The following is a 24,210-nucleotide window of genomic DNA, read 5'->3' on the forward strand; positions in this document are numbered from 1 at the left end:
ATCCTCTCATTAGGGCTATGTATTGCTAAGAATCTGGCGATACGATACGCATCACGATACAGGGGTTACGATACGATATGTTATGATATATTGCGATACTGTAATGGTGCGTTCACACCAGACGTGAATGAAGCGTTAAGCGCGAGTGATTTACACGTTAAGTCAATGCAAAGACGCGAACAGACATCCTGCGGCGCGGATTGAGCGTTTCGGGCGTTTGACGCGCGTAACGCGTGATTCGTGCAAATCGCGCAAGTTGAAAAATCTGAACTTTGCAGAATATTCGCTCCATGTTAACCAATCAGGAGCTTGCTCTAGTAGTGACGGAGGCAGAAATGCAAAACAACAATGGAGGACAAAATCATCGTCGCTGTAAGATACATCTTCATACTTTTATAGAAACAGGAATAAAAATGATCTTACTTGGAAGAAAGTGAGTGAGGAGTTCGGACAATCTGGTAAGTTGTAAAAAACGGTCTTTACTCAATTTGAGCTATAGGCTATATAAATATTGAGACTACAAGCTAACTAAAGCCGGCAAATTGAGCTTATTCACCGTTTTTTACAACTACTTTCCCACTGACAAGTTGTGTATTTATTCAGAGGAAGTGTGTGGAAGCGTCTGGGACACATATTTAAAGGGGGAGAGCCCCTCTCATGACGCAAATTCGCATCTGTTGTGAAGTTAATTTCACACGCAAATGAAGCGAATGTCACGCATGAATAAAGCGAGTAAACTCAATGTTCAAGCGTCCAACTACGTGCGAATAGCACGATTTATTCACGCAAGTCGCGTCTGGTATGAACTAGGGCTGCACAACGATTAATTGCGATTAATCGTTTGCAAAATAAAAGTCTGTTTACGTAATATATGTGTGTGTTCTGTGTATAATAATTATGTATATATAAATACATGCACATACATGTATAAATTTAAGAAATATATACATGTATAAATATACATATTTATATATATTTTATATTACATATAAATATAAATATTTTGTATATAAATATAATTTTTTTCTTAAATATATACATGTATGTGCATGTACTTACATATACATTATTATACACAGAACACACACATATATTACGTAAACACAGACTTTTATTTTGCAAACGATTAATCGCGATTAATCCTTGTGCAGCTCTAGTGTGAACACCCCATAAGAAAGGCGATATATTGCGATATTTCTTGTTTTTTTTAGAAAAATTATGTAATTTTAGAAAAAATAAAGAAAACACCACCATATGCATAAAACCTTACAAACAACTTTATTTTATTTAATCAATACAGTGCAATTCAAAATTTGCGCAATCTAAGGGAAAATAGTAAAGTGACTGCATGATTCTTTGTGTATATGTTTTAAAGTTTCACAGTATAGCAGTTTTTAATTTATAAACTATTTAACAACTAGTGCATAGTCCATTTCATGACTGAATGTTTTATATTTAATACTGTATAGCTACTAGCTTTAAAGCAGTCTAATGTATAAAGTGCTATTCAAATAAACGTGCAAACATATCCACATCGCTATGATCAGATGCTTTATTTCTGCTGTCATCGCTGTCATTTTTGTTGTGTGTTTATTTTGTTACTGAGAGGAAAACGTGCAGTACCGAACGCCTCAGAACGCCTATTCTACTTACGGAAAAAAACTAAACTGGCACCATGTTCGTTCCGTAAGTTGAATAGGGAAGGCGTAGGACATACAGCGTAAGCTTTTTGAAGAATACGGACAGCGGAAGCACATGCACAGCGATTATTTGTGTTTATAAAGCATATACAGTTGTATTTTATTTTTCGAAAATGACCAATCGTTTCGTTAGATAAGACCCTTATTCCTCATCTGGTAACGTTTAAAGCCCTTTCAAGCTGCACTGAAACTGTAATTTTGACCTTCAACCGTTTGGAGGCCATTGAAGTCCACTATAAGGAGAATAATCCTAGAATGTTTTCATCAAAAACCTTAATTTCTTTTCGACTGACAAAAGAAAGACATGAACATATTGAATGACATGGGGGTGAGTAAATTCAGGAAAAAGGATTAGTCTACTTTCAAATAAAATTAAGGCGTTTATATGGTGGGCGGAATCAGTGTAAGGGGCAAAAATCGATTGGGTTATCGATTATGACTTTAAGGAAAATGGGTAAATGCATTTACATGATCACGTGCATTTTCGGCTTAAGCATAATCAGGTTAAGAACGTACATGTAAACGCAATCAGTATATTTCAAGAATATTTCAGTATTCTAGAATCCCCAAAATGCCCTGCATTTCAATGACTTATTAATGATGCTGGGACATACAAACGCACAGGTTTGTGTTTTATGTGAGAAAACTATATTGTGAACTTACCCTGTTCTTAAGAAGGCAAGCGCAAGACCTGGCTGCAGCTGTTGAGCTTTCTTGGCATCATCAATTGCTTCTAAAATACAAAAACAAATATATTTCACACTAAATAAACAATCTATCCACAGTCTTAAAGAATTATATGATAAAGTTCATTAAAAAAAATCCTTTGACCATAACACACAATCATAAATCAAGTCACTTTCCACAGACAGGGTACAAAACAAAGATTGAAACTCTACACCTCGATTTGAACTCAAACTTGGACCCAAGAGATGGCATACCCAAACTAAAATAGTTGAAGCCTCTGGACTACAAGCATAATTGTGGACTTATTTGAAAGAAGACACTTGTTGGTCTGTTATCAATTCAGAATTTATTATTACAATCATACAATTAAATTTAAGACCAATTTCATAGTATCATATTTACAAAGAGAACACATTTCCATCCTTAAAACAAACACACTGTCTGACATATATAAAAAAAAAAAGAAAAAAAAATACGCCATTAAACAAATATTCAAATATCATATTTGTTTTTTGTTTTGTTTTTTTGTTACAGACATTCAAATAATCAAAAAATGATTAGAATAACAGTTTTTGTCTGCACACTGATGTCTATGGTATTTAGGTAAATAAACAGCTGCAGTCATTACAATCATTTTTCTGACTAGCTGTAACAGTTAGAGATGGAGAGGACAAACACACAGCAAATTGATGCATGCATGAATGAATTAAACAACAAAAAGATGTGAATATACAATGCTACACTTGATGTAACATCATTTGTGGCAATCAGACAGGGTGGAGTGACGGAGACAGTTTGAGAGCTCAGTGGCTGTTCTAAGGGCATTTGCAGACTAGGGCTGCAACAAACAATTATTTTAATGATCAATCTGTCGATTAACTGTTCTAATAATCGTTAGATTAGTCAACTATTTCTCCAATTAATCAGCAGGCTTTGATTGCTTATTCAGCTTTTGTAATTAGTTAAAATATTGAGTTATATCTATTCTTACTAATAAATAAAGCATGGAAATCACTTCAGCTTTTCAAAGCGTTTTTTCAAATAACTTCGAGCCAACTAAATAGATCAATCTCTTCCAGGTTTTCTGTCCTCAGAAGAAAGTCATCAATAGGCAAACTGCTTTGCTTAAAACTGTAACAGAAAAAAAAAGAAGAAAGAAGAAGAAAGAAAAAAAAGAAAAAGAAAAAAAAAGGCATTTAACTTCAAGATACATAAAAGGCTAAAAAAATATTAAATCTACAAACAATTATTTTTACTAGTATACAATTAAAAATTACTTTTTTTCTTCTTTTTGGCCCCATTTACACTGCACGGTTCAAGTGACCCAATTCCGATTTTTTTCCTCCCATGTGGCACAGATCGGATATGAGTCACAACCGTGTAAGCAGGAAAAAAGCGCATGGATTTTCACAGATCGCTTTCAGGCATCATTTATATGTGGTTATAAATCAGATATGAATCAGTTACGTGCGTTTGCGCCTGCAGTGTAAGCAGACAGATCGGATATTCCCGTGTAAATGCGACTCCTGCGTCATTGAAAAGTGAGGGTTTTTTAACATTTCGCGGTACAGAGTAGACATACCTATAACAAACGGAACATCTCTAGTTGACTGGCAGATTATTAATTTCATTTGTTTGTGTTAAATAAAAGGCGATCTGACGTTGAAATGTGTTGCTCTTGAAATCACACTGAGTGCTCGTTGTCAGTGACGACGGCGCGTGCACAGACGCGCGCTTCAGTCCCTATTCGTTCCATTGAAACCACAAAATAAAAAGCACACAAACTTTTAACTGCCCTTGTTATACAATCACTGATGAATGCATTTGTTTTAATGACAAAACAACAACAACAACAACAACACTAGTATAGGATGGCGGATTCGAGCCCATGAAGCTGTGAATATCTACCCGTACCCGAGTATTATTCTATATTATTTCTATATGAATTCATGTCAATAAATTAAGCTCAATACCATTGAAATTGATTTGTGATGTCATATAGGCTGTTTTTTGGTACGTGTAAAAAGGAGACATCCGATATAGGTCACTTTTAAAAGAAATGTAAGCACGTCGTCCAAAAAACCCGGATATGGTCAAAAGATCGGATTAAGACTTGCAGTGTAAATGCGGCCTTTTTAACGCTATACAAGTATGGTAACCCATACTCAGAATTTGTCCTCTGCATTTAACCCATCCAAGTTTGTGCACACACATTAGGAGCAGTAGTGAACACACTGCAAACCATGGACAGACACACGGAGCCAATAGGGTCTAGCTGCAGACTTGCACTCTCAATCACCTGCACTTCCTCTGCAAGTGATGTGGCACCCTACACAAGAGTGTAGTCACGATCCTGGAATTTCTAACTACAATACCTTAAAGTATCAATATTCAATACCATTTCAATTCTATGGGGAAGAACCGCTGTATATACTGTCATATAGACATTTTTAATATTATCTAAGTTTAGTCCATCCACTGAAAGCCTAGGCAATCAATTTCTTCTGAAGAGATCACTTTATATGATGACAGATTTTAATGTAGACTTTTATTCATATATAAACATAGCTCAATTACCAATACCACTCTCTCACCTAAATGTTTGCTCACTCAATGTATTTGTGTTTTTACAATGGGCAAATTTTGTTGCAATAGCACAAAACAGTTTGATTTTTTTTTTTTTTTTAAAGACAAGTAACAGTCAGCAATAAAATAACAACAAATAAACAAATGACTAAGTCTTAGCACAAATACATGAGAATAAAGATACAAATGAAATAAAGTTTTTCAGGTAGGTCTATAAAATACTATAGAAACTGAATAAACTAATCAAATGTAAAATAACACTGGATACTCTTCATTGTAAAAATTAAATACAGATTAATCAATTAAGGTTATAAAATTTAATCAGTCAAGAGCAGCAAGTTATTTTTTCTTTGTCTTTTGTTGTTTAACATTAATGTGCCGCTCTCTAAGACCTGACAAGTATCCAGTATACATATGCGTTTTCTTTCTCAACTGTTTATGTTCACTTAGGACGATTGAGCTTATGTGAATACTCGGCAAGACAGACATTGTGAAATTATTTTTCTGTGTATTTGACCATTTAAGTGCGTTTGGCACTCGCAAACTGTATGAGAGGCGGCTTTGGTGCATGCTCTGGATGTGAGCACAGGAATGAAAATTATGCACAACCCCCGCAATCCTGCGCCAAAATTCAGACCAACCTTTCTTGCTTTGCATTTTTACTATCCATTTGTGTGTGTTCTTTGTTATTATTAGAGACATCAGAGATTGGTTGTATATGTTAAATGCTTTATACACATTTTAACAATTTAACGGCACCCGGTTGGGAATCACCGCTTTAATCTATGCAGACAAAATTATCACTTAACTGTAACAATGCGTTTTGGGTTTGTTTTTGTTTTTTTTCTCATTAACAAATAAATAGATTTAACTCTACTTCCAGCTAGAACACTCACCTCTCACCATTTCCATCTCCTCTCATGCTGTGATGCTTCCTCTTTAATGTTCCAACATGCATGTAATGCTCCCATCAGTTCCATCTTACATGTATTACACATGACAACTTTTTTTTCATTAGAAGTTTTGTTAAACTTTCCCACGCTATTGGTTTGGCTTTGTTTGGGTAAGGGTTAGTGATATGTTATCGCCTATACTGTATGTATGCTGATAAAGTAACACAAATTGTATATCCAAATTTATATAAAGAGCAGGGCGATAATATAGTTATATTTGCAACAACAAAAATACAGATTTGCTATAAAAGTAAAGCTATATTGCTTTACGCTTTATATACACATTTATATTACATTATATTATATTATATTAATACACATATACTAGGGCTGGACGATTAATCGAAAAGTAATCGAAACCGAAATTCAGAACCTCTAACCGACGTAATTTTCCCATGTCGGTTATTTCGTTTTTTTAATCCTGTTAATACTTCCCCCTTAAAAACATAACTGCGTGTGTAGCCACGTGACTCCGCCCCATCCAGTCAGTGGCATAAAAGCAAAACACGGAGGTGAACGCCGGTTCAACACATGCGCGCGAGCGGTGAGCCTTGCGTCTTCACTAAAATTTGTCAGTTGTATTTGTTTTATGGTTTGGACATTAAAGCGATTAGACGATCGGATGTGTATTATTATATCGAGCTACCGCGCTCGCATAGATATATACATAATTATATCTATGCCGCGCTCGCGCAGCTGCATGTGGCACGAACACTCATACAAACAGCTGCGCAAAACGTGAAGATCGCGCGCACACAGAGGAACGCAGAAACTTGTTGTCAGCGCTGTCCTGTGATTTATCACTAAAATAGCTTAGAAACTCAAAAGTTATAGCATCTATTTTTTCTATTTTTGAAGGAACTATTTACAACCCACAGCTTCACAATTAATAGAGAGACGGTATGACTAATTCACACACGCAATCACTACTGGTACTGTGCTAATTTATCTTTATCTGATTTACAACGAGCAGAAACCTGTAAGAAATGTTACAAACCATAGATAAAATAACTGCTGATAGTGAGCTATGATGTCAGATCACTCTTTCAACAGGAAAAAAAATATCCCACCTTAATAGTCAATCATAGGCTATTTACAGTACAAACCTTGTCAGTGAACTATGAGGGCAAAAAAAAAAAAAAAATCAGAAATAAAATAATCGTTCATTAATCGTAATCGAGGTAAAATGTTCAATTAATCGAGGTTTTGATTTTAGGTCATAATCGTCCAGCCCTAACATATACATATCAGGCATAACATGTTGGTACCCATTTTGCTGCCAAAACAGCCCTGACCCGTCAAAGCATGGGCTTCACTAGACCTCTGAAGGTGTAAAAGTCTGAAATGAGTTGTCTTTCACTGCTGACTGCAATTCATAGGCTTAAAATCACTTGTTTTAAACCGCAATGCTTAAAAACACATCCAAATGCTAAGTTTTAGTGACAACGCAGCGCATTAATACAAATGTAATGTATTTGTAATGTATTTGTTGCGAGACAGTGAAATCGGGAAGCGGTCACGTGAAAAAAGAATGAATGACTCAGACCCGAATCTGAAGGCTTGAGAGATGAACTAATCTTTTCTGTTTCTGCATTCAGACTATGAGGCTGTGACGGGATGAACGTACGAAATACTCGAGAGGTGAACTAATCATTTCCGTTTCCATTTACTAGTAACGTACTGCAATTGCATATGGGGCTGTCAGTCACGGCCCAGATCAGACACTGACGACGGAACTAACGACTCAAACCTGAAGACACGAGAGGTGAACTAATCTTTCTGGGGAACAGACTTGATAAATATGTGACAAAAAAGAAAGAATGACTCAGGAGGCGAGGTGAACTAACAGACTGCATAGCCTGAAGACCCTGCTAAGCAATTAATCAATCATTTCTTACTCATAATTTGACCTTCATGGCTGTATTAGCCTATAGTTTTTTTTTTTAATTCCAAATGTGTTAAACGTTTGCCTAAGTGGTATGTGTTGGAATTTAACATGGAATTTAACTTGTAACATAATATATTCTCCTTATGCTTGCCCATTTTTCCTGCTTGTAACACATCAACTTTGAGGACAAAATGTTCCCTTGCTGCCTAATACATCCCAACCACTAACAGGTGCCGTGATGAAGAGATAATCAGTGTTATACACTTCACCTGTCAGTGGTCATAAAGTCCATAGCTGCGTTCCATTCGATAGGGTCCCTACGCAGTGTTCACTGCTCCCTACTCCCTAAGCACAGTATATCAGTTGAAGTGGACTTCGCTGACAATAATCGTTCATTTGGAACGCCCTGCAAACGTCATCAAAGAAAGTCAACGACAGTGTCACAGAGATTGATAACATAAATAAATAAATAAATAGATATTTTAATTTACTTTCGAATTTAAAATTGACTCTTAACAGATTTGAAGCTGTAACTGTCATGCCATATGAAAATAAATTCTCATTTGGTTAACTGTATGTATTCTTCCATGGTCTCGTGCGCTTTCTTTTCCACGCGCAGCCGCACAAACACTCCTGAGGTAACGTAAAATAAAATAAAATAAAATAAAATAAAATAAAATAAAATAAAATAAAAATGATAGAGCCTTAGCTGCTTTTCAACACTTTTACTTTGTCATGCCTATTCATACAATAAAATATACAAATGTAACACTCATCGCCATAACCATTCATACTTTCGTTCGTATAAAATGTATGAATACTCAAAACCAGAGAACCGTTAAACTCTTTTACCTCTCTATTTCCTGTGAAGTGATCGATGTTCCCTTATTCCCTATGCCGTTCGCAGTGCCCTTCGAACTGAACATGTTCGCTCCCTTCGGAATGGAATCTCACTTAAGATGGTGAAATACCCTGTGAAGTCCACTTCGCAGTCCACTTACGGTCGAATGGAATGCACCTCATCTGACATGTTCTTTGAAATTAGCATTTTTTTTTTTTTAACCAGGCTCCTATGTTTAGGTTCAGTAATTTCACTTTAATGGCAAAGAAAAGGTTATTAGTCAGTAATTGAAATGTCTCTTATATAAATAGACAATTATAAAAATATGATTTATTTATTGAGGAGGCTAGGAAAGAGCAGTCACAGCTAGGGGTATTCGATAAATATCGTCTGCGATATCATCGTAATTTATCGAGACATTATCAAGTTTATACCTCACACAGAGAGAGCACATGCTGTCACTGCAAGATTTAGTCTATATCTTAATATAGATAATTAAATGTTACACGAAGAGTACAGTTTTTCACCAGATATCAGCATGATAAACGCGACATTGATTTTACATTTAATAAACAAGTTAAAATGCATTTTAGACACCATATTGCCCATGTTTGCTCTATTTTGCCAGCGAAAATGGTTCAAAACATAACCACAGCACTATAACTGCATTTCTGAGCAACACACAGCAGTGTTTCCTTACTGAATAAATCAGCTTTTTGAACGAATCAATGATTCAGTGACTAAGATTATAAGCAGTGCTTCCCACACATAGACTTTACTTGGGCGGGCCACCCAGGTATATTAACCGCAGCAACCGAGATATTTGCATGTTTATTATTTTTTGAAAGGTATGTCCTTCTCATTTTACACTTAAATTAAATAAGTTAATAATGATGGCATAATGTGTACCATGGTAATTTGTACAGAGGCTCTGTAGATTTGCACTAAACAAGCCTAAACACTGAATGTGAGCAAGATTGACTGAGCACGTGCATTACTGGTCAGCTGAGCCTTATAAAGTGGCGCTCAAAGTTAAAGTGATTTCAACAGCTTGTTTCATTACATCACTCTTTAAATTAATCAGCGTTTTTGAACGTGCAGTTGAATGAATGGTTTAAAGACTCAAAGACAGTCCCTTGCCACCACCTTGTGGCGCAACAATGTAACTGCACTGACTGACATCTGGAACGCATAGAGATGAGTGGTTCTGCTTATACTCATGATATATCAGCAGAAAGTCTCTCGTTTAGTCAGATTTGAAGATCGGAACTAACTATAATACATATAACAATAGCCCTACGATCTTACTGTCAGGTTTATGTTCTGTTATGTAGACCCTTATTTTGACATTCTCTTCTGTTACTTCCTGTTTCAACACTATTTAGTTTCGTCATTGAATATGACCATGTTACACAGATATATATATATATATATATATATATATATATATATATATATATATATATATATATATATATATATATATATATATATATAAAACATTTTCATAATAATATCTAATAATTAATAGGAATATTGATATATAATTTCTTTCCCTATTCACTTGTGTCTCCTGAAATGCCTGATAAACATGATTTAAGTCCCGGTGTCCTCTACAGTGGACATGTATGAAATCAATGTTCTGTTTCATAACAGAAAGTCATATTTTGATTTGAAACCCCATAACATTTTCCTGAGATGTTGATTTATAATAAACAATTTGAAAATTAATCCGATTTAAATAATCACAAAATATTATCATATTTCCATAAGAGTGCTAATTTTCATTTTTTTAGTCATATTTAAAGACCAAGAAGTTGTTGTTGTAATGGGGAAACCTCTAAAAATCTGGTATCTCTGCAAAGCCCTGAATGTGCTCTTTACAGGACATCCAGACTTAAAACTGTGACATGTATGATGTCAGAAAAAACCACTAAAATATAATGTCCACTACAGAGGACAGAAGTCTATTCCTGGGTCCCAGGAGGATATATATATATATATATATATATATATATATATATATATATATATATATATATATATATATATATATATATATATATATATATATATATATATATGTGTGTGTGTGTGTGTGTGTGTGTGTGTATATATAGGGCCCTATAAAATCAGTTTTATTTTTTTCCGTTTTAATTTTTCTGGATTCCGTTTTTTTCCATTTTATTTATTTTTTGACTCCATTTTAATGGTTAAATTAAATTTTAGAAATCAAAAAGCATGTCTAATTTATTGAAATAATGAATCTTGTCCAATAAAAATTACATTTTTTTTTAGGGCCCTACGTTTTATTCTTTCCCCTCAAATTTTATTTTTACCAAATTCTGTTTTCTGGATTCCATTTTAACGGTTTAATTCCATTTTAATAATCAAAAAGCATGTCTAATTAATTGAATTCTTAAAAACAACAATATTAATTAATTAAAAAAATATATTTTTATGATTTTTTTTTTCTTCAGCAGTTCTGTTGTGTATTTAAATTTTTCTGGCAATCAAATGAACGCATACCATTTAATTTATCTTTTAATCATGAAATTAAACTTTTTGTCAAACAATGTGCTGCACAACAGAGCTTTACTATTAAAATTAAAACATGGAAGAAACACTGAGATTATTGTTTAAAATATATTTTAATAATTTATTATTAAATTAATTTATCTAAATTCTACTGTAGGCTACAACAGTAATATGTTTCTGTCAAGTTAAATCGAACTTTTATTTTGACGGTTTGCCTAGAGCTTTGAGTTTCTCTGTGTTTATGATGGTAGTTTTCTCAAATGAAGCGGTTAAATGCTGATGAAGTGACTTTCAGAGCAGCTCTGGAGATGAATTCGTGCGTTCATATCATAGACAGTAAAAGAAATGGACACAGCGACCCCATTGGAACTCAATTGAGACAAGTGAAGCCCATTTTTAGCGATTTTTAGCACTTCCGTTTCTGACGCACAGACTCAAACTAAGCTTGATGACGTCAGCAACCTGTCTGACAGATGTAAATCTTCTAGTAGCTGTGCGTGCAAACTGCCATCGTTAATCTTGCAGAGACGGCGAGCTTGCGCGGGGAGTTCTTTGGCGTGAGTGAGCAGGAGTAAGTATTCTGATTAATTTTTTTGTATAGTATTTTAAAATGTAACGCCAGTACGCCATATTAAGTTAATGCATACTATTGCCTGCGAGCTTCTCCTCCTGTCTGTACGGTAATTTCTCTACTGTGCGACAGAGAGTCGAGTGGTTATGACGCAATCGTTAGCCTATTTTTACAAAAACTGTTTCTACGGGGCCATAATGTAACATAGAAGGTAATGGAGCCCTTTATACATTGTCGTGTATCTTTAGAAATAAATAATGGACAAATGGAGTCTTTAAACGCCTCAGATGTAAAGTTATTCGCTGTCAAAGTGACGCCAAAATGAATGGGAGTCAATGGGATGCTAACGCAAGTGAAGTTCTGCTACAAGATGGCGGCACGCGGCCGACTTCAACTTCCGGTCGACTTCCTTGGGCACTGGTTCATATAGTGAGGCGACAAAGGCCGAAAACACCGCGAGCGTCGCACGTGCTTCAGTGTGCGTGCGCCTGCGCGATTGTCTGTGAGGCGGTGTGAGGTAAATGAAACTGCGCTTCCGCATCATTCATTTCAGAGGCACACAGATATGCAGGATTCATGTTTAAATAGTCTTTTTGCGGTTTAATATTCAGTCACTAGTCTATATCGCGATTTAATTTACATGTACTGACCTGCTTTTAATTCATTCATCAAAAATTTGTCAAATTTCGTGGCATTCCGCGTTATATAGTAAATTCCGTTTTTATGAACGTATTCCGCGATTCCGTGATCGCGGAAATTATAGGGCCTTATATACACATGTATATTGCGGTAAAACCACGTCGCGCTATTGAGCCACTCAAAAATACCACAAGGGGAAATCCTTAACCGCGACAGCCCTAAATCTGAATCATTTGATGAACCTAGGTCAATACCCAGCCCTAATCATCAATAGGCTATTTGAGTAACGTTAAAGATTTTAGAAAATTCTACATGGCACATGCCAATAGTATATAGGTAATTGAGTGCTTAATGCTGTAGTCTTTCAGTAGCATGCAAATAAAAAAAAATGGACAAGTAAAGGAGTGCTTACTAGTGTACTCTTTCAATAGTATATAAGCATAGGCCCGCTGACAGAGCCATTCAGCATGATCAGCTTTCTTCCCCAATTCCTCATTTAGCTCCTATAAAACAAGACACATAAACATTATTATTAGATAAACTATATACACAAAAACATTGACCCACAATTATTTTGTCTGAGATTGTGACTGGTAGTATTAAAGGATACATGTATAATAATGATGTGTTTAATGTCCATAGCTTCCTCAAGCTTCAGCCAGCTCCAGCTCCACTTCCATCTCACACCAGCCTCAATCTGCTTTATCAGCAGTCCCTCACTCTCCTCTAATTTTCTCATTCTGAATGGAACCAATGCACATTCAATTCACATACAGTAGTTAAAGTTAGATTGTAGGCCAGATTAAACCTTGTTCTAGCCTAGATATATTCTATTCTATTCATTAATTTCAACACACTTACAACCCCCTTACACATTTATATTACATAAACAATGTTCGGGTCGACTGGACCCAGGGCTAATAAGAGTGTGGAAATTGTAGGTACTGTGTACCTTCACTCTTACCCCTTTTCCACCAGCATGAATCGGGTGCTAGTTCAGAGCTACTGCTATTGCCGGTTTGGGGTTTGTTCAACTGCCAAGCCTTCTAAGAACTGGTTTGCCTTTCCATGGGCTAGAGTGCCACCACAGAGCCAGGTCTTACGTCACTGTATAATTTTAATTTTTCCCAGCAATGCTAGCGTGGCAACACCAAACACAAACACTGCACTGCGCAGACCGATTGGCATATGACATCAAAGTACCACGAGAGTGATTTAAAAACATAAGGAGTCGTATGACCTCCAAATGCAGTACTTTGTCATACGCCAATCAGTCTGCGCAGCACTGATGCATTTCAAACAAGCCTTCCATCAACAACGGCACACGTGATACTATTGATGCTCATGGCTTTGTAAACCTACATCGGCATTCAAACACGGCGAATCCAACACGTTCATGCAGCTCGCCGTAATTTGTATAGACAGAGATTACAATCGAGCTGCTATTAGCTGCCATTTCAAAAATGGTGGTTTATGTCCGTCTTGTTGGTAACGGTAACCCCGATCCCAGCCCCTAACGCAAGCGGTTCTTACTTCTTGACCAGCAATGTTTTGGTGCTACATACGAACCGCTTTTCCTGGGTCAGAGCTGGAGCTTTGGGTGTTGAAAGACAAAGAACTGATTTGAAACTAGGCTCTGGCTCTGAACCAGCACTCAAACTGCCTTGGTGGAAAAGGGGTATCTGTCCTCCTCTTGTCCAGGCCTGCTGTTAGTATGTGTGTGTGCATGTGTGTGTGTTAGTGTGTGTGAGTGACTGTGTGAGTGTAAGTGATTTTTGTGTTTCTGCCCCTGCCGTTCCCGCACAAGGTTGCAACATTGTTGCAAGTCAGCTCTCACGTTCCCACACATTTTACCCTCTGTCTTGCGGTAACCGATCTTTATTTTCTCATACTCTATACCAGCTGCAAATTGGGGGCAGGACACAATAAATATAGCTTTTGACACCAGTGTGGTTCCTTATCACAACTGATAAAGATGGCCAAAAGATTCGCTGCTCACAGGGCCTTGCAACCAGGGCTCTGAACCGTTTCAAGGAACGAAAACAAAAAACGGAAACGAACGAAATTTTGACCGGAACGTAACCAGAAACGGAAACGAAATCAAATTTAATAGTTCTGAACAGAATCGCTAATTTGAAATGGCCATTAACCAGTTAATAACATTATTTTATCGTTCCGTTTAATATTTTGATTTGGCAGTCAACCAATCACGAATTCAAATAGTACAGCCTATGCAAATGTGATGCTGACGCATCCAACGAGTGAAATGCGCTCAGGCTCTACAGTGAGTGAAATGCCCGTGCTGACGCGCTCAGGCTCAACTGTCAAGTCATCATAGGTTAGGTAAGTCAGAATGGCAATGCCCTGGCATTCGTTTTTCCAAAGATATGTCACCAACTATCAAGTATTAGGCCTACATTTAAGTGAAAATGAATGTCAAGTAATATGCAGCTTGTTGTGCATTTTGAAACCACCACAAATTGCAGGATAGTACTATTTTCAACATCACATCACGCATCTGCAGCGCTTCTGTGAACGGAGAAAACTAGGCCTACCTACATAACACATAAAATAAAAGGGAATATTTAGGCCTATAGGCTAAAAAATTAGGTCTACAGATTAACAAAACGCAAGTGGTTCATTGTGGCGCAGTCCAAAGATCTAGGAAAAGAAACAGACATTCTGTTTGTTTTCATTATTTGAGTGTCTTTTGTAAATGTATGATCGATCTCTTAATTTTACCTGTATGACCATAAATTACGGAGACAGTTTACTGTCTTATAGAAGGAAAACAACAGTGGTCACGCCGGCGCCACACGCGCACACACACACGCGCACACACACACACACACACACACACACACACACACAAATTCTTGCATTGCTTACTATCGCAGCTGTTAAATATTAAAATAAAATACAATCAACCAAACGTTACACTGCTCAATTCAATTCTGTACTACAATCTGCCGTTTACCACCCGTGACCACTGCCTGACTGTGTTGTTATATGTGAAGGATGATGTTTTTTACGTCGATAATACGAGTGAAGTACAAAGCTCATATAATAAATTATAGCATTAGTCTCGAAAATGAAAACAGTTGGATTCGTGCCGAATGAGAAAGGTAGGCTACAGATTCACTTTAAATTAAAGGGTTAGTTCACCCAAAAATGAAAATTATGTCATTAATGACTCACCCTCATGTCGTTCCAAACCCGTAAGACCTCCGTTCATCTTCGGAACACAGTTTAAGATATTTTAGATTTAGTCCGAGAGCTTTCTGTCCCTCCACTGAAAATGTGTGTATGGTAGACTGTCCATGTCCAGAAAGGTAATAAAAACGTCATCAAAGAAGTTTTTGAAGCATCAAATACATTTTGGTCCAAAAATAACAAAAACTACGACTTTATTCAGCATTGTATTCTCTTCCGGAATTGATTCCATTGAATTGATTCCATTGAATTGATTCCATTGAATCCTTTTATCTGTCGGCATTGGTAATGCACTTTTACGTCATTGTTTTTGGCGATTAGGACATCCGCGACATGCACACTTACGCACCATTTTAAAAAAATATAGCAATACCAAAATACAAACAATGTAGAATAGCTTGAATACAGCGTGCGTCTCCCTCAGACTGTAAACAAAGCTCGGGCGCACCGGATAACACGTCAGCAGCGTCTTACATCAGCAGCATCACTGTGGAGTCGTGAACCCGGATTGACAACAGACCCGGAAGAGAATACAATGCTGAATAAAGTGGTAGTTTTTGTTATTTTTGGACCAAAATGTATTTTTGATGCTTCAAAAACTTCTAACTAACCCACTGATGTCACATGGACTACTTTGATGATATTTTTATTACCTTTCTGGACATGGACAGTCTACCGTACATACATTTTCAAATGGAGGGACAGAAAGCTCTCGGACTAAATCTAAAATATCTTTAACTGTGTTTCGTCGATGAACGGAGGTCTTACGGGTTTGGAACGACATGAGGGTGAGTCATTAATGACATAATTTTCATTTTTGGGTGAACTAACCCTTTAAATCGTTATGCATCTTAGTTTTATTTCCAATAAATAAACCTGTTTCTCGCCTTGAATATAGCAATAGAAGCTGGAATGGCGTTAAAAAAAGAAAAGATAATTTTTTTTATTCGTCCAACTGTTAACTTTAGAGGTTTTGTTGTGGAGTATAGGCTAAGTGGATAGGTAAAATAATATAGGACAGTTTTGTTCATAATTTATGTTTACAAACATTATAAACAAAGCTATGTAGGCTAGGCTATTTGTAAACATTTTACTTTATTTACCGATAACTTTATTATCATTATTTCTGAATGTAATAATAAAATGCGACGTATAGGCCTATGCGACTTAACTTTTTTTCCTCTCAGGAATAGCGTCGGTATTTTTAACCATGCAGCAAACATTAAAATATTTTGAAAAATACTTTAATTTATTTAATTTATTGTTTTTTCTTTCGTTTAATATTTTTACATTTGGACAGAATCTTGTTGTAAAGGTAGCCTAATTGTATGCCTATTGGCTAAGACGGCAAATACGCTCTCTTTGTTTAATAAATAATAATAATTTTAAGTAGGCTACATGCAAAAATAAAGAATAAAATAAAAATAACGTTATTAACCGTTATTTTTTCTAATCAAACCGGTTTCAGAACATTTATAATACAAAGGAATGCTAGAACAGAAACGTTAAAATACTGATTCTGCTTGGAGTGGAACGATTTAATTTTTTCTTCGTTTTTAAGCACTGCTTGCAACTGATTTTGGAAGAGAGAAACTTTAGATGATGTAGAGGAAGAGGTTTCAGAATGTGAGGATCACATTTCTGAAAATTCAGAGTCTGACAGTGACTATGATTCTATTGAACTAATGATTCAAGCTCCATGGAGGTTCTGTTAGCGTGTTTACAGGAAGTGAAATTATGGCTTGCACACAATTGTTTGGCCTTAAATGAGAATAAAACTGAAGTAGTACTGTTTGATACAAGTGATTTTTATGACTTTGGTGATCTGGACCTTGGCGACTTAAGTTCTTATATTACTCCATGTGTGAAAAATCTAGGTCACATGGAGTAACTCGTGATTGATCGGCTTATTGGATTATGTAGATCTTTTCAATCAGGAGAATGCACTCTAAGTAATGATGTGCCATTTTCTACAATCTATGTATGATTTATGAAGTTATAAGCTAAAAGGCCAAGTGATAGCTACACTTTAGCTTTAGTTAACATCTGTGCACCTGTTGGGTTTTGTGTGTCGTAATTGCGTGAGCAATAACTTGTGATTGGCTTATTGGATTATGCCGATGTTGGACTCATTTTAATCTTGAGAATCTGCTGAGAATCTTGTGGAATTTTCCACAGAGCATGTTTCTTGATGTTACGAGCGAAAACGTGACATAACTGCTGCATTGGTTTATTATTTACATATGGGTCTTGCGGGGCTTCACGTACACTCACTCAAGTTTAGTCAAAGTCATTCAAGTTTAGTCAAAGCCCAAAACAATTATACTTCTTGTATTCTACTCCGTGAGACCTTTCAAGTGGCATATAACACATGATTATCTGAGCTGTATGATGCTTTTGACACATTGGAGTACATAAAAAAAATGATGATTTTTTTTATTATTATTTTTCAGCAAATAACTCAGCAGTACGTAGGAGTTAATAAAATTGGCTACATTCATTGTAAAGGTCAGACTCTAAGCTTTCAAATGACACCTAATTTGAGATTATCTAGGCAGGAGTTTTGAAAAATATGATTATGAATTATTTTATAGCTAGGTGGCGTCCGCGGGCAGTACTCTCCGTTTTAGAGTGATGACTCAGCACTCGTTAAGAGTTGAACAAAATGGGTTAAAATGATACTTATGCCGTTATCATGCCGTTTTAACATAGAACTGCCCCGAGCGTGTTCACAGCGAGTTGTACACAGTCCGCCATTGCTGCACTGACAAGAATGTTTCCAAAGTGTTTTAGGTGTTCTGTAGCTGTATAGATGAATCCACATAGCTCTCTCCATTTACTCCCTAAATCTGAGCCGCTGAAGACGAGGTGGATTAATTTTTTCTTCAAAGAAAATGCTCCCTTAATTCTACTGAAATTCGTTTAATCTGTGCGAATCAATTCACACCGGACTTTGTGAACGAATGTCAATACAAAGGGACAATACAAAACAGAGGTTGTGCTAAAAATTTGTTACTCATGGATGGATCAGTACAAACTGTTCATGATACAGCTTATAGTCTCCAGAGTGATACTAATGAAGGTGAGAGCACTTTATTAGTTCATCGGAGTTGATTTATGGATATAAAGTTTACGAGTTTATTAAGCACCACCCGAAAAGGCATAAGGTCTTTATATATTTGTTTACTGTTAGTTGTAACAAGTGTTTCTGTGTATTTCGCTATGTATGTTGATGATAATGCAAGGGAGACAGAGTTTCTGGATAATATTTTAATGCACACTTGCACTGTATTTTATTAAGCTCTTACTATGATTTTCTAGAGTGAAAACAGACGCTTCATATTTTGTGTGAAGTACAATAACCGTTATAAAACTCATCGGTAAACAGGCTTGTACTAATATAGTGGATAAAAACAAGACGACAATATAAGTTATAACCGTAATTAAACTAAACTATATCTGTTCTATGCCCATGCAACATATATTCGCAGTTTCTGACATTATAGTGCATCCTGACTGACTCCTGACACCGGAGAATGAGCTCTTGAAGCTCCGCACTCTTAGGCTGAGCGCACCAGCTCTTTTGCATTTAAAGGGCACACACTGAAATGGCGTGTTTTTGCTCACCCCAAAAAAGTGGCAAAAAATTATCTGTGGGGTATTTTGAGCTAAAACTTCACATACACACTCTGGGGACAGAGACTTTTTACGTCTTGTAAAAGGGGGCATAATAGGTCCCCTTTAAGGGGTTAAATCAAAACATAAAACATTTTCTTAGTGTGGGTTTCTAATGTATTGTTTTAGTTTTGTTTGTTGCTTTACAGATTGTAATTTTTATTTTTATTTGAGCATCTGTACAGCACTTTGGTCAACCTTGGGTTGTTTTTAAATTTGCTTTATAAATAAATAATAAATAATGAATGAATGACTTTGAAGAAGAGGATGAGATTGAGCATCAGCTAGTTCCCAAATGAAGACGAGCCACAGGACCAGCCTGTCAGCAGCCAGCTCCAGGACCAGAACAAGCCCGTCAGCAAGCTTGCAAGTGAAGAAATATGGATGTCAAAAAAATGGTGAAATTAAATGGTCTTGCCCAAGAAATAAGCCACCACTGCATGGCTGCCATTGTGATAAGGATGCAACCAGGGCCAACACAGATGGCAGTTACTCATATGCAGGACATCAAGTCATCTTTTGAGCTGATGCTCAATCTCATCCTCTTCTTTAAAAAGTCACTCTCAGACTTTGAATTTTCAGAAATGTGATCCTTACATTCTGAAACCTTTTCCTCTACATCAAAAGCTTCTCCCTCTTCCAAAATCAATTGCAAGGCCCTCAGAGCAGCGAATCATTTGGCCATCTTGATCAGTTGTGATAAGGAACCACAATATAAAACAATGTGCATCAAGTGCAAGAAGTACATATGCAATACACACACAGTAAAACTCTGCCCCTCATGTGTTCAATGGGGCTGACGTGTTGTCTATACTGACATGGTTACTGTATGTGTTCAGCTTGTGTTGTGTAAACTGACCTGAATGGTTTAATTTCTAATGGAGTTCACAAATAAAAATCAATAGTTATATAAAAAAATTGCTTCATTTGTAAATTTGTTGATTTTTTTCCACCCATTAAGGCCCGAGCAACTACAAAACTTCAATTAAGCGCCCTTTGTGATACGTTTCATGTACAGGTATGAAATTCGTTAGAGACATGTAACAGTCCAAAACCTACATAAATGTCCCTGGGTGCAAAATCTGAAAACCCAACAAGTAGTGAGATATTTTGAATTTTCTCTAAAATTTTTTTGCTGTTTTTGCCAATTCCAGACATTGAATTTTAACGAACTCCTCCTAGAGCTTCAATCAGATCAATATATCATATTTGGTCAGTCTAATCTAAAGGCCTCTGTGACGTTAAATTGTGAAGATCTTGAGTTTTCGCTGAAGGGCGTGTCCGTGGCAGCCTGACAAAGTTCGATATTTCGCCATGAAACAGGAAATTGCTGTAACTCGGGCATACAAGGTCCATTCTGCCTCAAACTTCACAAACATCCTGGCCTGAAGACATCTACTTCTACTACTACTACTACTACTACTACTACTACTACTACTACTACTACTACTCCTCAGTTAATCATAGTGTCACCTGCAGACAACAAGAAAAGTCATGTTTTACACTGTGATGTAAACACTCCTCAATGGCTATGTTTACATGCACCAATTTTCATCAATTCGATTGCAGATCTGTTTACATGTACTCTAAACATTGTAATCGGATTCATATATCCGTTTATATGGGTTTTATATACATTCTGATAAAAACTTGCGCACGCGGTCTGCGTGTGACGTCATATCAATCACACTTGTGGTAACCTGGGTTGCATCAACAGACGATGATCATGTATCGACGATAGCCAGAGATATTGTCAAAAGCATCAAATCTTGGCAATATTAAGAGGATTTGGTATTTCCAATTAATGTAGGCATGTTACATTCTTCTAGTCTATTATTATAACTATTAGGTTTAGCTTCTTTTATTATTAAATAATATTATGCATGCTGTAAGGATAATAAAAGATTAGGCTATTAGCTAGGCTATCTTTGAAAATGTTTTAAACATTTTTTGAGGTCTATTATACAATGTATTATAGGCCTATAATTAAAATGATTAAGAGTGTAGGCTATAATATTTCCTAACACCGCAGTCATCAATGAAAATTAAGCACAGCTGTACTTCAAGCACCACCTTAAAAAAAAAAAAAAAAAAAAAAAAAAATTTTTTACCCCAAAATACTATTCTCATTTGTTTCACTATATGTACGGCCACAAGAGAAATAATGGAATAAATTAAGACAGTTATATACCGTTATCAGCATATTATGTTGAAATTTGTCTCCGAGAGAATATGTGACCAGTCACGGAAAGTAGGGACACAAGTCGTTTTGGGGCATTTTGAGTTATTCACAGATTCTGAAAGTGCAGTCTCCGAGCTTTCCAACGATGTGTGACACATGGAAATCTGATAATATTTGGAGAAGTTGTGGCCATTTGAAGGTAGGCAATCAAGAAAGCTCTATAGGGAGAAAAACGCCTCTAAAGTTGCAGTTCTCACCTGTTCTCACCTGCTGGGAGTGACAATAGGGCTCATTTACATCTCATTTAGATAAGCCATACCCCCTGTAAAGCTGCATGGACCGCATACTATTAATAATAAAGGTTAATGTGCATTGTAAATGTCAGTAATTTATCTTTTTTGACTTTTATAAAAATGATTTAGAGGCTGAAATATGTGACTTTTTTGTCAAAACTCTTTTTGAACTTGTGCATTGTAGATAACATGTTGCAAGACACTCCTTTAAAATCTGCCCATCATTTTTAATGTTATTATTTTAATGTTTATGTAAAGAAAAAGTACATATTGATGCTAATTTTATTTTTTATTTGCTGGTTTTCCACATAAAACTTGGTGAATTGACTTTTTGAACAGGATTCTGTGATAACCGTGATCATTTTGGTCACTTTAATCATGAAATGAAATGTTCTCACCTGAGAAGCCTGTTAAAGAAGAATAGGCAATCCAGGAAATAACTGGACTAACAGAGGCCAGAGATCGCTAACTATGGCTATTCAAAACACTTTAAGACAATAAATAGCTACACGATTGAGACGATGAATGCATGCATTGCCTCTGAATTTGCGTCTGAATAGCGCTCCCTCCGTGGGCGTGGCCGCATTAGCGGATAATGAGCTGAATCACGGACTTCTGACATGGCTCTCTTTTCATAAAGATTACATAAACACAGAAGGTTTGTTTTCGATTTGACTTACACGTTTTAAAACTTGACATTTCAATGTTTTTTCAGACATAAGTATAATTTTTTTATGATTAGTATTCACTAAGTTACAGTTCATTTTCTGAGAACTATCAGATTGGACTTCGTTCAGAGGGAGACGAGAGATCACGCATCATGTTAGTTTTCTTTATTTTACAAAAAGCACAACATTGTGTTTTTACTCTGAGTGTACACAAATAAAAGAAGACATTCTATAGTTTCAATTGATATATTACTTATGTCTCTTGACAAAAAATGACGGAGTATTTTAAGTCTGTTTTGCTGCAATGTGAAAAAAATCCTGCAAAATGCGCCGGCGCGTTACCCGACTCCAGAGAGGTAATGTCTTATTATGCCGCTTTCATCGTCGCTCAGATCGTTTTCAGAATCAGTGAGCGCTTGTTCATAAGCATCCGGCTTGTCGAAGAAGTACTTCAAAACATTTTCGGTGTAACGGCCACGGTTCTTCATTGAATTTTGATATCAGCTAGAGCCGGCCAGAGCGCTGCATAGTAAGTAGCCACGCTTCCCAGTATGGAAATACACACAGACATGACACACCCCTACTGCGTGCTAGAATCTCAGAAAAACAAGCCGATTTCGACCTCAAAATGTACGCTTTTAAATATACCAATACTGCTATCTCGAACACGGAAAGGCTTCTTCATGATCTCAACTAACAGATTCTGCAAAAACACGAAAATCACCAATTTTGAAAAAAAATGCTTCTTTCTCATTTTGCTCAAGAGTTGTGCTGCCGACTTGTGTCCCTGGTTTCCGTGACGGGTCACATATGTTCCATTAATGCAGCGTCAGACAGCTACGTCACTTTTACTTTCATTTTCTGTAGTGAATACTGACCGAGGTTGAGACTTTTTCACCGGCATAACTCTTGCGCAAAGTTTGCACATTGCTTCTTTTGTGATATCCATTAGCTCCCCTTGTTTTAAAATGGAAAGATTTCCAATATTGTGACGAAGGGATACATACGTCACTGCCTGTTGGCAACTAAAGACGTGAACGTGAACTTGCGCACTGCGTAATGCGTGTCAACATTGCACTGCACAGGCAACAGGAATAAACCACCCCCTTCCAATCCGATCGAAATTTCATTCAGATCGAGCTCAATTGGATCGATTAAGGTGTTTACATGAACGTTTTTCAATCTGGTTGAGCCGTCAATCCAATTACACTGCGTTCCAAATTATTATGCAAGAGACAAATCAGTAAGATTTCTGTACAATAAACATTCAGATTTTAGTTTTTCTAAGAAAATGTTTGTTTGTTTATTTATCCATGTCTTTTTAGATAACTGGTATCAATCTCAGACAAAATAATTTGCCAGATCTATGGAAACCCTACTTAGAGGTTGTTCCACATTATTAAGCAAGTTCTCATGCAATATGGAGAGGAAGAAAGATCTTAATGAAGATGAAAAGCATGAAATGGTGGAATGTTGTACAAAAGACATGAAAACAACTAATATTGTGTGAAAATGAATGGAGATTATCGAATTATCATAAGATTTGTGAGTGATTTAGAGCACAGCAGAACTCGGTCAGATAAAGGCTTATTGAGGAAAGTTCCTGTCAAAAAAATTTATTGTATTAAAAGGGCAGCTATAAAAAAAGCCAGCGTTGAGCAGCAAACAGGTATTTGAAGCTGCTGGTGCCTCTGGAGTCTCAAGAAGCTCTCCATGCAGGCTGGCAGTTGTGCGTAAAGATGCATTTTAGACACCACTAACCAAACCTCACAAAGA

General features: G+C 36.3%; 1 protein-coding gene across 1 annotated transcript in view; it reads right to left on the reverse strand.

Moving 5' to 3' along the window:
• Nucleotides 1–2,015: 2,015 nt before the first annotated feature.
• Nucleotides 2,016–24,210, reverse strand: part of LOC125275690 (protein SGT1 homolog) — a 49,154-nt gene continuing 26,959 nt past the window's right edge. The window contains exons 3-4 of the mRNA XM_048202873.1: nt 12,816–12,906; nt 2,016–2,433 (exon numbers count right to left, since the gene is read on the reverse strand). Of these exons, the coding sequence (XP_048058830.1) occupies nt 2,360–2,433; nt 12,816–12,906 (165 nt within the window). The 3' untranslated portion in view covers nt 2,016–2,359. The remainder of the gene's footprint in view (nt 2,434–12,815; nt 12,907–24,210) is intronic.

Source organism: Megalobrama amblycephala, linkage group LG9 (assembly GCF_018812025.1).
Source record: "Megalobrama amblycephala isolate DHTTF-2021 linkage group LG9, ASM1881202v1, whole genome shotgun sequence".
In the NCBI taxonomy this organism is placed as follows: Eukaryota; Metazoa; Chordata; class Actinopteri; order Cypriniformes; family Xenocyprididae; genus Megalobrama; species Megalobrama amblycephala.